This window comes from Lepisosteus platostomus, chromosome 9, assembly GCF_059453375.1.
Source record: "Lepisosteus platostomus isolate fLepPlt1 chromosome 9, fLepPlt1.hap1, whole genome shotgun sequence".
Lineage (NCBI taxonomy): Eukaryota > Metazoa > Chordata > Actinopteri > Semionotiformes > Lepisosteidae > Lepisosteus > Lepisosteus platostomus.
In genome coordinates, this window is record NC_142619.1 from 30,285,686 (window position 1) to 30,301,361 (window position 15,676).

General features: G+C 37.0%; 1 protein-coding gene across 1 annotated transcript in view; it reads left to right on the plus strand.

Moving 5' to 3' along the window:
- The first annotated feature begins 2,348 nt into the window (after window positions 1-2,348).
- The window catches only part of LOC148654755 (uncharacterized), a 32,088-nt gene continuing 18,760 nt past the window's right edge, over window positions 2,349-15,676 (plus strand). Inside the window, exons 1-11 of the mRNA XM_088644675.1 lie at window positions 2,349-2,401; window positions 5,232-5,326; window positions 6,332-6,446; window positions 7,436-7,610; window positions 8,679-8,790; window positions 10,050-10,156; window positions 10,619-10,745; window positions 12,122-12,242; window positions 13,620-13,705; window positions 14,349-14,482; window positions 15,398-15,457. Coding sequence (XP_088500801.1) covers window positions 5,245-5,326; window positions 6,332-6,446; window positions 7,436-7,610; window positions 8,679-8,790; window positions 10,050-10,156; window positions 10,619-10,745; window positions 12,122-12,242; window positions 13,620-13,705; window positions 14,349-14,482; window positions 15,398-15,457 — 1,119 coding nt within the window. The 5' untranslated portion in view covers window positions 2,349-2,401; window positions 5,232-5,244. The remainder of the gene's footprint in view (window positions 2,402-5,231; window positions 5,327-6,331; window positions 6,447-7,435; window positions 7,611-8,678; window positions 8,791-10,049; window positions 10,157-10,618; window positions 10,746-12,121; window positions 12,243-13,619; window positions 13,706-14,348; window positions 14,483-15,397; window positions 15,458-15,676) is intronic.

The window sequence follows — 15,676 nt, forward strand, 5'->3', positions numbered from 1 at the left end:
GATCCTCCGATCTCGGCTTCGGGAGAGGAGGTGGAGCTCCGGGGGGCTCTCGGAGAATGCATGATACTTGTGCAGTCCAGAGAAACACGAACAAAAAAACGACAAGGAACTGTTAGTTTTGTAAAAAAAAACCCACCAAAGCCACACTGTTTAGCCCACGCTGCAAAGCGGCTAATAATTAACCTATTAACAGACGGTGATAGATATAACTGTAGGAAAAAGTAGCAGGTACAAGAATTTTGTACTTTATCGTTATTCTTTTTCTTTGTTTATTGTTGTTAAACTGTGGTTGTCAAAGGGTGACAAAGGTGGGTCTAAGACAGTTTGGGGGATATGTTTAGTTTTTGCATATCTTACCCAGTGCTTTTGGCAGATAATGCTGTGTGTGTTTTACTCTATGGTGCCTGATTCCCATTTCCTTTGTGGCCTTCCTGCCCTGTAGCACAAAATGCATTGCAGGTGAGAATGCTCACTGATTGAGTAACGCTGTTTGACTAGACACAGTAGACTGGACCTGGAGCAGAAGACCTGATAGGAAAGACAAACGACAAGTGTAAGAGGGACAGTGACCCAGACACCTAGCTATCTGCACACAATCAATTCCTCAAGTAGCCCCCACTTGTTAATGATTGCAGACAGCAAAGTGGGGGGCGTGTAATGCTGAGTCTTCCTCTTTAGCAGAATCAGACCTGTGATTTGGGAAAGTGGAGAGGGTGGGATATTTTTTTATATTATTCCTGAGGATGCAGAGCTGTATTGTCATGTTATCAAGAGTGGGCTCGCTAATCAGTGAGTGTACAGGTGTATGTCACCTGAAGAAGATTCAACAGCAGAAACTTTTGTGTTTCCTCTTTCTTTTTTCAGCATGGTATTAAACTTTACTTGCTCCTTCCCAGTAATTATACATACATCCATTTTCTAACAGCTTTATCCAATTCAGGGTCGCGGGAGACCCCTCGGACTTGGCAGGCCACACAGATACACTGACACTCACACCAGAGCTGATTTATCCACAAGCTAATTAACCTACCAGTTATCTCTGGACTATGGAAGAAAACCAGAGCACATATTCACATGGGTTTCCTCTGGATGCTCTGGTTTTCTCCCACAGAAACAATTTAATCACTCTATATAAATGATTAAAACTCACTCCCAAACCAAGATATTTACCTGAAAAACAATAATACAATGCACAGTACTACTGACTTAAAAATACTATGTGAATTAATAATAATAATAATAATAATAATAATAATAATAATAATAATAATAATAATAATAATAATAATAATAATACGCTTTTCTGGACACTCCATCAAAGCGCTTTACAGGTAATGGGGACTCCCCTCCACCACCACCAATGTGCAGCCCCACCAGGATGATGCGATGGCAGCCATTGTGCGCCAGAACGCTCACCACACATCAGCTATCAGTGGGGAGGAGAGCAGAGTGATGAAGCCAATTCATAGATGGGGATTATTAGGAGGCCATGATTGATAAGGACCAATGGGAAATTTGGCCAGGACACCGGGGTAACAACCCGACTCTTTTCGAGAAACACTCTGGGATTTTTAATGATTACAGAGAACCTAGACCTTGGTTTTATATCTTATCTGAAGGATGGCACCTTTTTACATTATAGTGACCCTGTCACTATTTGATATGGTTGCAGGCATGAGTGTCAATCTTGATATTTGAGGAAGTTATTAAGATACATTTGTAAGTCTGTTAAAACATCTTATATATTTATTTAATTTTGTTAAAATCTCTATGTGTATGTTATCTAATTGGAGATGGTGTAAAACCCAGATGCTGTGACAAACAAAATCTTTGAACAGCTACAGTCCCCATTATCTGTAAAGCGCTTTGAGTGGAGTGTCCAGAAAAGCGCTATATAAGTGTAAGCAATTATTATTATTACATTCTAGCAATAAGAACCTTGTTGCAGCCAAATGATTCTGAAAGAACAAAACAACCCCGGCACACCACATGATATGATATATTACCCAGAAGACCCCAATACAATCCTAGACGTGAGTTAGACCTGTCATGAACCATTTTTTGAGCACACCAACATTAACCAGACCTCCCCTTTACAACAAAGATGAATCAAAATTTTAGGAGTCATTACAACTGTTATGTATTAAGCCCATACCCACATAAATTACCGTCTGCTTATAGTCACAAGATCCCCAACAGACAAACACAGATCCTTAATTCACTAACACCTCTTTTTCCATCAATAACACAAATGTTTCAGTACCTGGGCATTGTGGTAGTGGGGAGTGGGGAGTGGGGAGTGGAGTGTAGAGGGGGTGGCTGATCCCTCACCAGTGAACATTGGTAAAATAAACACAAGCCAGGGGCCAAAGTTCATTTCTTCTGACACTCGGTGGGAAAGGTAAGAACAACCAATACATTTTTTTACAATGTTAGAAAATAATGGGAAAAAATATTAATCCTTCAATATGATATATTTCTGTTAAACAATATGTCCTTGAGAATAATCATAAGAAACACGTGACAAATTGGTATCTTTAGGAAGATGATCTAAGTGATGATCTATTGATTACTTGCAAAGAAATTATTTAGTCTTTTTAAGTGTAACTGCCAAAAAAAGACTACAGTGAAACTAGGGCCCCACAAAAATGTTGTATTCTATAAGCAAAAAGAACTACCAGCCATGTAAAACTGTGAGATTTTATATCAATATACAGAGCCCAGTCTCTAAACCCCTTGTTGGGTTTAACTGCATTTGCTTGAGAAACAGATTAAGTCAAATGCAAACTTAACGTAATGCAAATTTCATTTCATTTCTATTTATATCCAAATTTATAAGTGTTGGACCCAGTTTTTAATCAATGCAATTAAACAAAAAACATAACCTTTATGTAAAAAAATCAGAATTGACATTAATGTGGTCACAACAGGATACTTTAATAGGCTGTTTTTTTTCCAAACATGTTTGATACTGTATGCCACAACACTTCATAGAAACATCACTCAGCCTAAAACAACTTTTCAGTTTTTGGAGGAGGTTGTAACTCCTCCTGCAAGCTAATTACATTTGTCATATTTTTACAAAAATGTCAAATAAACAGTAAAAAAAATCAATTTTGTATCTGAAGAGAAAATAAACTCAAAACAAGCTCTATTAACACGAAATGCAGAGAAATATTTTCAGTTTTGTTTTGGTTGCTGTCTGTGCTGGACACAAATCATCAACGGCTAACATGCACATTTCTGCATTCCGCCATTCAAAACGTTTCTGACTGATTTCTTTACCTTGAGTTCTGAAGATGCTGGTGATGTGATATAAATATTTTCAAGTACAAATCCACCTTTAAGTCATACCGTGAGCTTCACTTTTGAATCTCCCAAAGTGTTCTTGTATACTGTATTTGACTGTGTTACTGCTGTCTCTTTAAGGCAGTATGTACTGTGGGCAGCTGAAGTACAAGTGGCCTTTTAACCATAGCTGTTTTGTAATCAGTTTCTTGTTCAGTTGAGATAAGTTGGAAGGGACAGAGGGCAGATAGAGCAATAGAGGGTACATTGTGATTATCCAGTGTTCAAAGAAGAGAGACAAATGTATTTATATAATGTATTTGTTCTAGAAAATGACAAAACTATGATTACAGTGAATTCTTTATGTAGAAAAGTATGCTTAACATGTGGTCTCCACACAGACGTATGCATACTTTTTGCAAGCAATTGATCTTGGCACATCATCCAGCCATTTCTTGAAACCAACCATGGTAAAAGTTTTGACAACATGGCTGGGAAGCTTGTTCCACTTCCTTTGATAAAGTCAGGATGTAGACTGCATTGTTAGTGTGTTAATGAGATAGTGGGTTAAGTATGGGTAAAGTTTGTCTAAACAGTTAGATGAAGATATTTAAATTATTATTTAGTTTTGTAGTTATAAAACATGAAATACAAAATTTACAATAAAAATTAGAAACTACATGCAAAATTATAAAATAAAAAATAAGGTCAAGGTTAGCACAGATACAATATTTCTGTGATGGAATACAGTAGGGTATGCAGTTTAATATATAACATCTTGTAAGAAGCATTTGGTGAAATTAAAGCTTCATTCTTAAACTCATGAGCATGTAAATTACAGCTCGCAGTCCATTGTGGCTTAACATCGGTTAATGTGCAGAATTCAGAGAGTCCTAAATAGTAACAAAATCATCTTGCTGAGTGATAATTATAAGAGAACTCCAGAATTCTTTTTAATTTTCATCCTCAGAGATTGAAACTATTACAATTGCAAAATTGTTTTACTTGTAATAACAATCATTTGCAAAATTAATTATTGATGACAGAAAAGGCATATTTGATAGTGTAGGTAAGATTACAATGCTCATAAGTAATATTCAAACTAATTTTATCTTTAACCCAGAGAGTACATTAATATAATCGAATTAACTGTGCAATTGTTTAAATAGACCAAAACTATGTTTTGAAAAAGCAATTTTTTTTATTTTACCAAGAGAGGTATCATTATTTAATACCTGCGCATACAAAACACCATCTGTTGGTCACTAGTTTAAAAAAAATGATGTTTTGTGTTTCTGAAAGTAATTGAAAATTACAAAAATTCCATAATTATAAGTACATTATTGGTTTAATTAGTTGAATCATTGTAGCCTGGACCATGGAAATTGTGGAGATGTAAATTTAAATGTATGTGTAAATATACGTAAATATATTTACATATATATGTAAATATAATATTACAGTCTGAAAAGGGATCGACAATATCAACCAAAACAAGTGAACCAGTATTATTGTACAGAGGCAACTTGAGTTGCCTTAACCTTTCTAATTGTGTGTCTCGTTAAAGTAATTTTGTGCATCTAAATTAATTTAGGTTTGCCATCGCAACAAGGTTTTGCATACTTACACAATCACGACCTTTCTATTTTTCTTTCATATGTTTTGTGTTTTGCTTCGATTGTGTGGAGTAGGTTGTGCATACACTATAACAGATCTTAATTGCTATTTCAAAGTGTCATGATTGCAAGGTTTAATGCAACAAAATGTGAAAACCATTCATATAAAAAATTCCAAGCCATGCTGTGGAATCAGCTTTCATGGAATCCTGTTTGACATCTTAATGTGTTCTTTGAATGAATAAGGTTCTTTCAATTGAAAGAGAAAGACCACATGACTGTTTCTCATTTGTAACATGTATTATACTCTAATTTTTTTTTTGTAAGGTCCAAAAGTAGAATGCTGCGGAAGGGTTCTTTCATTCTTCAAAGATATGCAGTTCCGACATTCCACAGCTCAGCTCAGAAACAAAGCCTTCATGGTAAAGTGACCCATTAGTGCTCTATTTAACATAACACTGCCGATTTTGTAAATGTTTTGGAGGGTGTTAGTTAATGAAAGAGGTAGAAGAAAGGTTCAGATATTTATTAATCATTGCTATAGGTTGGTCCTCACACCACCTTGGCTAAAACGTAAAATTCGTAAAAGATAATAACTGTCACTGTAAGGGTTTAGTGTCCCACCGACGAGCTCAAATAAGTGTGAAACAGCTGTCGGTGTCTGTTATTTCAGGGGGTCTTTATGGCTAGAGTACATACAGTACAACCCTCCAGTCTTTTAATACGTCTCTTTAATATGTGGCTTTGAAAATATCGTAACTTGACTAATCAAGCTAATAAATAGTTCAAATAATAAATGAGTGAGAGCTGAAATGAAAATAAAAGATCTTGTAGCGCTCTGCCAAACCTTAAAATCTAAACTGTAAAACATGATTATTCTGAGCGCTTGAACATCTTCTCACAAATACCAAGAGATCAAGCAACTGGACTTAACTGAAATGCTGCTGAGAAGAATCATTTTTCATGGGGTTAAGTCAGGACCAGCCTGTCTTTTTTATGTTGCAGCTGAGCTCTTACTAAACTAAACACTGATTTGTATTGCTAATAATAGATATTATAATTGCTATCTTGTCTTGTTCATCTGCTCAAACCTCACAAATTTCAAGTTACAGTGTAAGATAGAAAAAAAATAAAAAACTAACATTAATAAAATTATTAATTCAAATGAGGATTCAAATATGTAATATAGAGCCTGTCTGTCCGAGTGAAAATAAACAAAACAATCATTCTCGTTATTGAACTAGTGGGTTGTAGCTGAGAGGTTAGAATAGGGAAAGAATATTTCAAGGTATTTCTTTCTTGAATGTCGAGTGGCTGAAAAAAAACACATAGTTAGAAATCTTGACCATATTCCTCTGTGAGCAAGATTCAAAGGCTGAAGATAATATTACAGAATGCATTAAAATAATTAATGTTTAATTTTGCAGAGAGTCTTTTCAAAGTCCACCCAGCTGTGTCAGAAGCCTTGGCGAATCAGAAGCCAGTTGTGGCTTTAGAAAGCACCATTATTACACATGGCATGCCCTATCCTCGTAATCTGAGGTATGTTTGAATGACTCTACATATTCATAAGTTTCACTGCACTTAAATTCTAAAAAGCCTCTCTATTTGATCTTATTAAGTGACATTAGTTTTACGTAACAAATAGTTTAAAATGTATTGGAATTTCTTTTTGATTCTTATGCAGCAATTGACAAATTATAGTAACTGTGACTCCTGCAAGACATTTTCTTGAAATTAAATTATACTTTTCTTCCTCTTCTTCTGGCATACTGTGGTAATACTGCTGTGATACAGAGATATAGGCCATGGTATACTGAATTTATAATGTCTTCAACAACCATTAAAGACCATCAGTATTTCTTGTTTTTCTTGTAGTCTCATTTTCTTTTAATCTTATTTTCCCCCTCTTACATGTTGTTCAAAGTCAAATATAAACACGAGTACTTCAGATGTTGTACAGGACAGTGTTGGAAGGAAATGGGAAATAGGCCTTCACAGCAAAGTTCTTGAAAAAAGCCCTTGATTATTGCAGACAACCTGAAAAAAAGTCTGAAAAGAAGTCTTTGAAAAACAGAACACAGCAAGAACTATAAACATTCTTCCCGACAATGTCAGTGAAGTCCCAAATCGATTTTTTTTTATCTCTGATGGAAGATGTCACAAAGAGCATTTTAAGCAGAATTTCCACGGCCCACCGTGAACCACTGAGGAGATAATGCTACAGTCCGGAGGTGTATGACAGATACAACAGTTGCAGAGATACAATAATATAAACAGAGATATGAACAGGGGAGCTAGGAATTTGAATATGAGAAAGACTAACAAAATCAGGACTCAGATACATGTCTAAGGTGTATCTTCTAGACTTTAGTAATTGTTTGAATACATTCATCACATAATCTTTGCTTTAAAAATGGGGAGGGAAACAAATTGCCTGTATACATAAGATATGCAAACTTTTAAAATTTCTAACACAAATCAGAGCATAATAAAGTCATAAACCAATTGGAAAAATATGATTTTTATAGCACAGCAAAAGAAGTGGAAGCCATAGTAAAGGCCAATGGAGCTACACCTGCCACTATCGGCGTATTACAGGGAAGGGTGCATGTGGGCTTGTCAGAAAAACAGCTTCAGTTTCTGGCTGGTAACTCCTCCTCTCTCAAAGTGTCCTGCAGAGACCTACCCTACGTCATCAGCAAGGTAGGCACCTGCTTCAATATGCCATCCCATGGCTGTTAAGCTCCATGATATTGACGTGTTGGCTGAGATGTTGTCTTGACTGAGTGATTGGATGATTGGATGACATGTATGAGCATGTAACTGCAAAGCTGCAAGCCCTACCCTCACTGCTTGGACATTTAACCTGGAGATGCCTCAATTGCTTTTAGTTGTTTGCCAGGATAGGCTCTGGCTCCCCCGTGACCCTCTGCTGGATAAAGCAATTCGAAAATGGATGGAAGTTCTGGACTCATAACTAGCACTAGTGTGCACTAGGCTAGTGAGTCTGTATTGCTTTTGTTTTGCGTTAAAAGCCAGTGTACTTGTTTTGCCCTTTGTTGTGCCTTCAACATTAATTAACGCAATAATGAAAACAAAATGGTGTATTTAATTTTAGACTGAAAATAAAGACTTTTCGATTTAATTTTATTAATAAGTCTCCAAGGCCTTCCTATGGAAGCTTATTAGCCCCACGGAGAAAAACATTTTTGTGTGTTTAAACTAGATAGTTTTGCTTTTTTAGACTTGGTTTAAATGAGATTCTTAAAATATGTGAGATAGTGCTGCTAACATATCACCAGTAATTAAAAATACTAAATCAATAACTCTGTTGTTATTCTGGGGGAATATTGTTGCATATAGTATATATTGCAAGCTAGTAATATATTAGGCTACATTGTTCACAAAATAATGATCTCATTTTAACACAATGTTATCTTCTTTAATGAAGAAAAAATAATGCAAAAATTAGTTTAAACACAATCTGATGTTGTTTCAACACACATTTTTTTCTCCGTGGCTCTAATAAGCTTCCAAACCTTCCTATCCGCCCCAAGATTTTGAGCTTGGATTTCCGGACTGTTTTGTGCACGTACATATTACACATTGTTGCATATACTACATGTTCAAGCACAGAGCTCTGCCCGGAAAGGTGTGTAATAAATTAATTTTGACTGGTTGGTTAATTTTCTTTGGCTGGCTATTGTTTTTGAATGATTAGGCGAAGGAGAAGCTCCATGAACTCCAGTGCTATGTGTGTTCTTTACTCAGGGGCTGTCAGGGGGCACCACTGTATCAGCCACCATGCTAGCGGCACACAGAGTGGGGATCCCGGTGTTTGTGACTGGGGGGATAGGGGGAGTGCACCGTGGAGGAGAAACTAGTGAGTGCCCAGTCTGATTGCATGCATGCTTTTCATTTTTTAATTATATACAAAATGTATTTTTTTATGTTATTGATGATATTTTATCTATTAAAATACCAAAGAGATAATCTATGGTGATTTCTGTCTTTTACCTTGACTATATACCATGGTAATGTGGTCTCAGAGTGGTTAGTATTCCTGCCTTGCAGTGCTGAGGCCCTGAGTTCAATCCCTGACCCAGGGTGCTCTCTGTGTGGTGTTTGCATGTTCTCCTGTGTTCATGTGGGTTTCCTCTGGGTGCTCCAGTTTCCTCCCACAGTCCTACAACATACTGGGAGGTTATCTGGCTTCTAGGAACTTTGACCTGGTGTGAGCGTGTGCTTGTTTGTGTGTGTGTGCCCTGTGATGTATTGGCGTCCTGTCCAGGGTGTACTCTGTCTTGTGCCTGTTGCTTGTCAGGATAGGCTCTGGCTCCCCTGCAGCCAATTTGGAAAAAGTGGTTAGAAATTGGATGGATTGATGACTTTTTGAATTACTATTTCCCTCTGTAGTATTCACTTTCTATGTACAGTATATCGAGAAGAAGTCTAGGATAGGAAAAATAATGTTCAAAAGGTTTGGGCGTGGAAAGACGCATTTTTTTACATCACAATGCATAGTTTGCTCATATCTTGCTTCCCTTGACTGGATAATCACTGAAATTGTACTTAAAGACAATGATGTTGTAGGCTCTCTGATAAAGCAACTTCCTCTGAGAACCCTGAAGAATACATCAACTGCAAAATGTACATTTACTATCAAGACATTTTTCATGCTTTATTGGTTGGTAAATATATTTTTTTTAAACAAAAGGAACCATGTTACTGGTGACAAGATTGAAGAGCATTACTTACTGGAAATAGACGGGCCACTTGCAAATGTTTATCTTTATCAGAGCAATTAATCTGTAGATTTATTTAGCCGGAAAATTTAGGGGTATCCATTTTAACACAGTACATTAATATAGCAAAGCAATGATACCAGGCTAGAGGGTTTAAATGGCTGTGTAGTGTAGTTATACATGCACATTGGAATATAAGAAACTAAGTTATTTATACTCAGACATTTTGTGATTTCCACACATTGTGTACTCATATCTGCTCTTGACTGTAAGACTGGTGCTATCCATAATACACAATACCTTTCTCCTTTCCAATTCTACTTTACCTAACTGTTCCATTAGTAGTTCATGGAAGGGATGTTGTTCTAATGGCTGAACTGCCCTTTGATCACTCCAGCATTGGATATCAGTGCGGACCTCACTGAGCTCGGCCGCACGCCCATGGCCGTGGTTTCAGCTGGAGTAAAATCCATCCTGGACATCGGCCGGACTTTAGAATACTTGGTGTGTATTTTTTATGATGAAAACGATATGGAATGTGAACTATGCCAGATTTAATATAAAAGTAAACTACCCTGAAATCTACAAGAGGTTCAGAAATTCTGTTCAATTTTTTATTGTAAAAACCATTGAAAAGAAATGCAATATTGGTAAAATATTAGGACAATCTCTAATTTGTGATACTGATCACTTGGTTTCGTTTTTTCATTTAATTCCCTATGTTTATTTAAAAAGGATAATGGATCATAATTATGCATGAAATCACCATAAAGGTGACAGTTTAAATCACTGTGACTGAGATACATCAGTGTTTAATACAACATGCTTTGGCCTGAATTGTCTGAATGAGTGACAGCAGGGAAATGAGACAAAGATCACTGTAACACAAGTGTTGCATGTAATTACTTTCAGATCAAATTTCTAAAATTCCTTGCTTTTTTAATGTCATCATGTGTCTTCTATCAGGAAACACTGGGTGTCTGCGTTGCCACATTTGGAAAATCCAGGGATTTTCCAGCATTCTTTTCTCCACAAAGTGGATTCAGCTCCCCATACAATGTGGCAGATGCCAAAGAGGCCTCAGAGCTTATTGGTGAGAAGAAATAACCTTGATAGAGTCAAATCCTGCATTACTGGTACTTAGCACATGAGACTTTCACAGTTTATAAATCACTTGTAATTAACAATGTAGTTTAATTGAGATCATAGCCCACCTAAATAGCATATAATTTCATTCTTCACCACTGTGAAATTGTGGTAGACAATAAAGGATCTGAGTTTTGTAGAAAGGAATTAGCCAAGCCCTAATTCTGAAGGTCAAAATGTTTTAATTGAATGTTTTCAAATGTATCCTTATTTAATATATTCCTAAATTTAGTTTATCCCTATACTGACATACAGTGGTTCTATTTGTACCTTAACCTGTTTTCATTGTGGCAGTGATATTAAAAATATTAAAATGTTGAAGAGGAATGTATTATCTGGGACCAATCATTGAGATAAAAGGCATTAATAATGTAGATTACTGTGAACTGAATGTTGATCATTGGATAAGAGAGGAGCTTACAATATTGTGTTTTAGTATTTAACATTGTGGTACTGCTGTTATGGCTGAAAGTGAAGAAGAGCTGAAGAGTCTGTTGGTGAAGGTAAAAGAAGAAAGTACAAAAGTTGGCCTGCAGCTTAACATGAAAAAATGAAGATTATGTCAATGGGCCATATTAATCCTTTGCAAACAGATGAAGAAGTGGAGGTAGTGACAGATTTTTTCTTGGGCTCAAGGATCTCAGCAGATGGTGATTGTAGCCATGCAATCAAGAGATGCTTGCTTCTTGGGAGGAAAGCAAAAGCAAATTTAGATAAGATTAAAGTGCAAAGATATTACATTGTCAACAAAGATCCATACAGTGAAAGCTATGGTCTTCCCTGTGGTAGCATATGGATGTGAGAGTTGGACTATAAGTAAGGCTGTGCGTCAGAAAATCGATGCTTTTGAATTGTGGTGTTGAAGAAAATTGTTGTTGAGAGTTCCTTGGACTGCACAGAGATCAAATCAGTCAATACTCAAGGAAATAAACACAGATTGTTCATTGGAAGGATTGATAGTAAAACTAAAACTCAAATAGTTTGGCCATATAGTGCAAAGACAGGATTCACTGGAGAAGACTCTGAAGTTGGGAAAGATTGAAGGGTAAAGAAGAAGGGGGCGGCAGAGGTTAAGATGGATAGATAGTATTACTGAAGTAATGAATATGAATTTTTCAAGAGCTCAGAGAAGCGGTTCTTGAAAGACAGGTCTGGCACACTGAAGTCCATGAGGTCACAAAGAGTCGGACTGAACACACACACCGCCGTTATAAGCAGATATTTTAGATATTGAAATATGACAGTTTAATGTAACGCCACAGTAAGCCACTACAGTATTCACCTGGGGCTGGCGTTCTAGCTGCAGCTCTCTCTGTCATGCAGCACACTCGCTCTCCCTGGGCCTGCAGAGTGGAGTGCTGGTGGCAGTTCCCATCCCAGAGGAGCAGGCAGCCAAGGGCCAGCAGATTGAAGCCGGCATCCAGACCGCCCTGGAAGAAGCCAGGTAAAAACGAGTGTTTTGAAACAGGACAGATTTTATTTACACTGCTAAGAGACTTGCTCCGTGAGCCACATTTTGGTTTCTGTCCAATGGGGCATTCTTCTTCACACCTTCTTTCCCGCTGTAATGGAAGGAGCAGCCCTGGTGTCTAAGCTCAGACTGCAGATACAGAGGGCTCCTCCATATAAGGCTGGTATCAATAAAGACTGACGTACAGCAGTTGTGACATTACGCACAGCTGTTCTGCCTTAATTGTTGTTGGAGGATTATGAAAAGTGAGAAATTCACGTAAGAAAACCTGACACATCTCAGAGCGTCATGAAATTGTGGGGCTTGGTGCTGCTATTGAAAAGGATCAGAGTTTATAAATGCATTTAAACCTTTTGAAGCAGAACTGTACAGAAATAAATATTACAATAGCTGCTGACCTTGTGTGAGGCAGACAGTAATGTTTTCATTAACATTTTATAGCACTTGTGCTACACTAAACCAGCAACTTAAAGTTAATTAGGAAGTTAAAACAAGGGTAGATTGATTTTTTGGATAAGTTTCCATTGGTGGTTAGTTTTGCCCAAAATACATTATGAGAACAAATAAAAGAAATTGGTTTTGTGGGTGAAATGACTGAAGAAAGGAGATTGAAAGTACCATCTAAGATGGCATTTGCAAGTCATGCCACCCCATGACATTATCTGGTTATAGCAAGGTTCGCGATGCTACTGTGTCTGTTCAGGAAATCCATAAGGGACAGAAAGGGATTTTGTATTTGGCCGATTGGATGAATAATTTATATACCATAGCCCACTTTATCCTTATATGGAGAGAAATATTGAGTTCAGACACTAAAGAACATTAGGGCAGATCTGAAATAGATGGCATTTTCTGAGATGTGTAAAACAAGAGGTATAAGTTGCTTCATAGTTGCATGCATTCTCAAGGTAGAATATTTATTTGATCAGGTAGAATCAGATAGATCAGGTAGAAGCAATCATTATGTAATACAGTGCAGTGGATTTATTGTAGAGGCCTGTCAATCATGAAGGTTCAAGTTGAGTTGTTTTCATGAAATGGCTGCATGTTGCAACATTCCAAGTGGACTCAAGTGTTTTAGGTTCTAAGTGTTTTTATTAGAGAACTAATATCAAGCAAATAGTGAAAGATTTTGCAGCGCGTGTGCTCAACCTAGCACTGCCTGAGACCACCAGCCCAAAAGTTCATCTCACCATCACCTGATTATTGTACAATACATGAAATAGATGCATGTGCATATGTAGAAATCCTTACAAATGTGGTCTAGAATACAATATCTACCAAAGGTTCACAATGAAATTGTATTTTCCAATAACTGTACCTACCTGACTTGATTTCTTCTTCCTGTAGAGCCAAAGGTATAACAGGAAAAGATGTCACACCCTACATACTACACAGACTCAGTGTACTGACTCAAGGGAAGTCCCTGGAAGCAAGTATCCTCCAAGAATATTTGATTTCAGCTTGGAAAAAAGAGCTTTGACATTTACTTTGTCATTCTTCATCCTTATTACATCCTAGCCCTTTTCTTAAAATGTACTTAAAGTTCATGCTGTCTAAATGAACTGGGTTCAAGGGTTGTTTGGTAGGAATGTTGAGGAACTCAGCTGAAAGAGTTTGTGATCAGAAAAAAACGGGAAGATAGAGTACTGTATTAACTGAAGTCTTCAAAATCCTGAAACACTGTCTGAATCTCAACACAAGAACAACTGGCAAAAATCTTCCTAAAAAGGTTCATTAGTACATGGGGCTGTCTGAGATTCAGGCTGTTGCCTTAAAACAACAGTACAACAGGATCCATAGCAAAATACTTCTCAGGGGTACAGCCTAGTTCTAGCTAATAGGGGGAAGGAGAGAGGGGCCCATACCTTAAACTACAAGTGGCAGAAACAGACCGATTCACAGGGAACTGCTAGAGTGCTGATTTTCCCCTCATTAGGGCTGCATTTGGTGTGCAAATCTCCTAGCCATGTTACAATAAGTCAAGATTTTGCACAACATTAAAGAAAGAAAATCTAAAGGCTGTTTTCTACCAAAATTCATCTTGTTACTGAGTTCCCTTGACCTGCTTTACCCAAGATGTTTCCCTCATTCATAACAATGCTAAAGTGGGCAGCCAGATAGCCTGTGCTTTAGCTAAGATGCAAACAGGAAAAAAGACACCTATTTCATTCCTCCAAAAGAAGAATCGGCGAACCTCTGATCCAAAAACAGTGAGTAGCTTTACCATTTGTCAAAAACATACATAATTTAATATGAAGGATAATGTTATCAGAGTCAACAGATCAAGGGCCAGAGTAAAAGAGTTGTGCCTGTCTCAGAAAATCAATAAAGTGAATATTGTCTTTTTTCTGAGTACATAATATTTTGTAATTGAAATTAATGGATGTTTGGCAAACCATGGTTTCATAGAATTTAGCAGCATTTTTACCTCAAGTTAAATACTCTTGAACTGGAACTAAAGTATAACACAAGCCGCGCCACACATTGTGTTATGTAAAGAAGAAGAGATCTTGAAGTTATAGGGGTTTGAGATGCATTTCTTAGTTTTTATTATTGAGATGCATAGCCACATATTTTGCATATTAAACTGTATGATGTCTGACAGTGCGTATATATATAAAGAGTTGTCATCTCATGCATTTTTTTGAGTAAATTCAACATTCAAATACAAGATAAAATAACTTGTAGACACAAATGTAGAAGCTTCAAATGAAAAGAGTACTTCTCACCTGCTTCATTTCCCCTGTTCTACAATGAGTTAATACAGTATATTAGTACACTTAGCAACTTGTGAAGAGAACACAGATCTCATTCAAGGGGTATTTATAACTAACAAAATAAATACATTTTTCCTTTAGTACTGGTGTGTCCACTCCTGGCTCTGGACGACTGTTGTGTCTGTGGGTTTTTTGGTCCAACTTAACTCTTCCCCAACTAAACCATCCGGTCGGCTTCACCCATGTCTTGAGGTGCTGCTGCTTTAATCTGACCTTGAAAAACTGCAGACACACAGGCGCTCTAGGACCAGGATTAAACACCCCTAGTTTGTTAACAATAATCTTGAAAATAAGACATTTTAGTGACCTCTAGTTCTGAGGTCAGGTATGTCTTTTGCTGTATTTAAGGTGGTCATTGGTGGGATCAATGTGGACTTCATTGCAAAAGGTAAACAGGAGAAGTTACTGGTAAGGAACTGTCCAGCCCTAATTTAATTTTTAACTTTTCACTCTTGATGATATAGAATGAGGCTTTGAATGAGTGGAGGTCATTTGACCTGTTTTGCTGGTTTGGAGGATTGTAACTGATTCCAACAGGCTTGTAAACTGACTTTTTTGAAGGTCTTATCGCTGCATGATCTACAACACGCAGTAGCTAGGTACTTGGTTCCTTAACATTTTATGTAA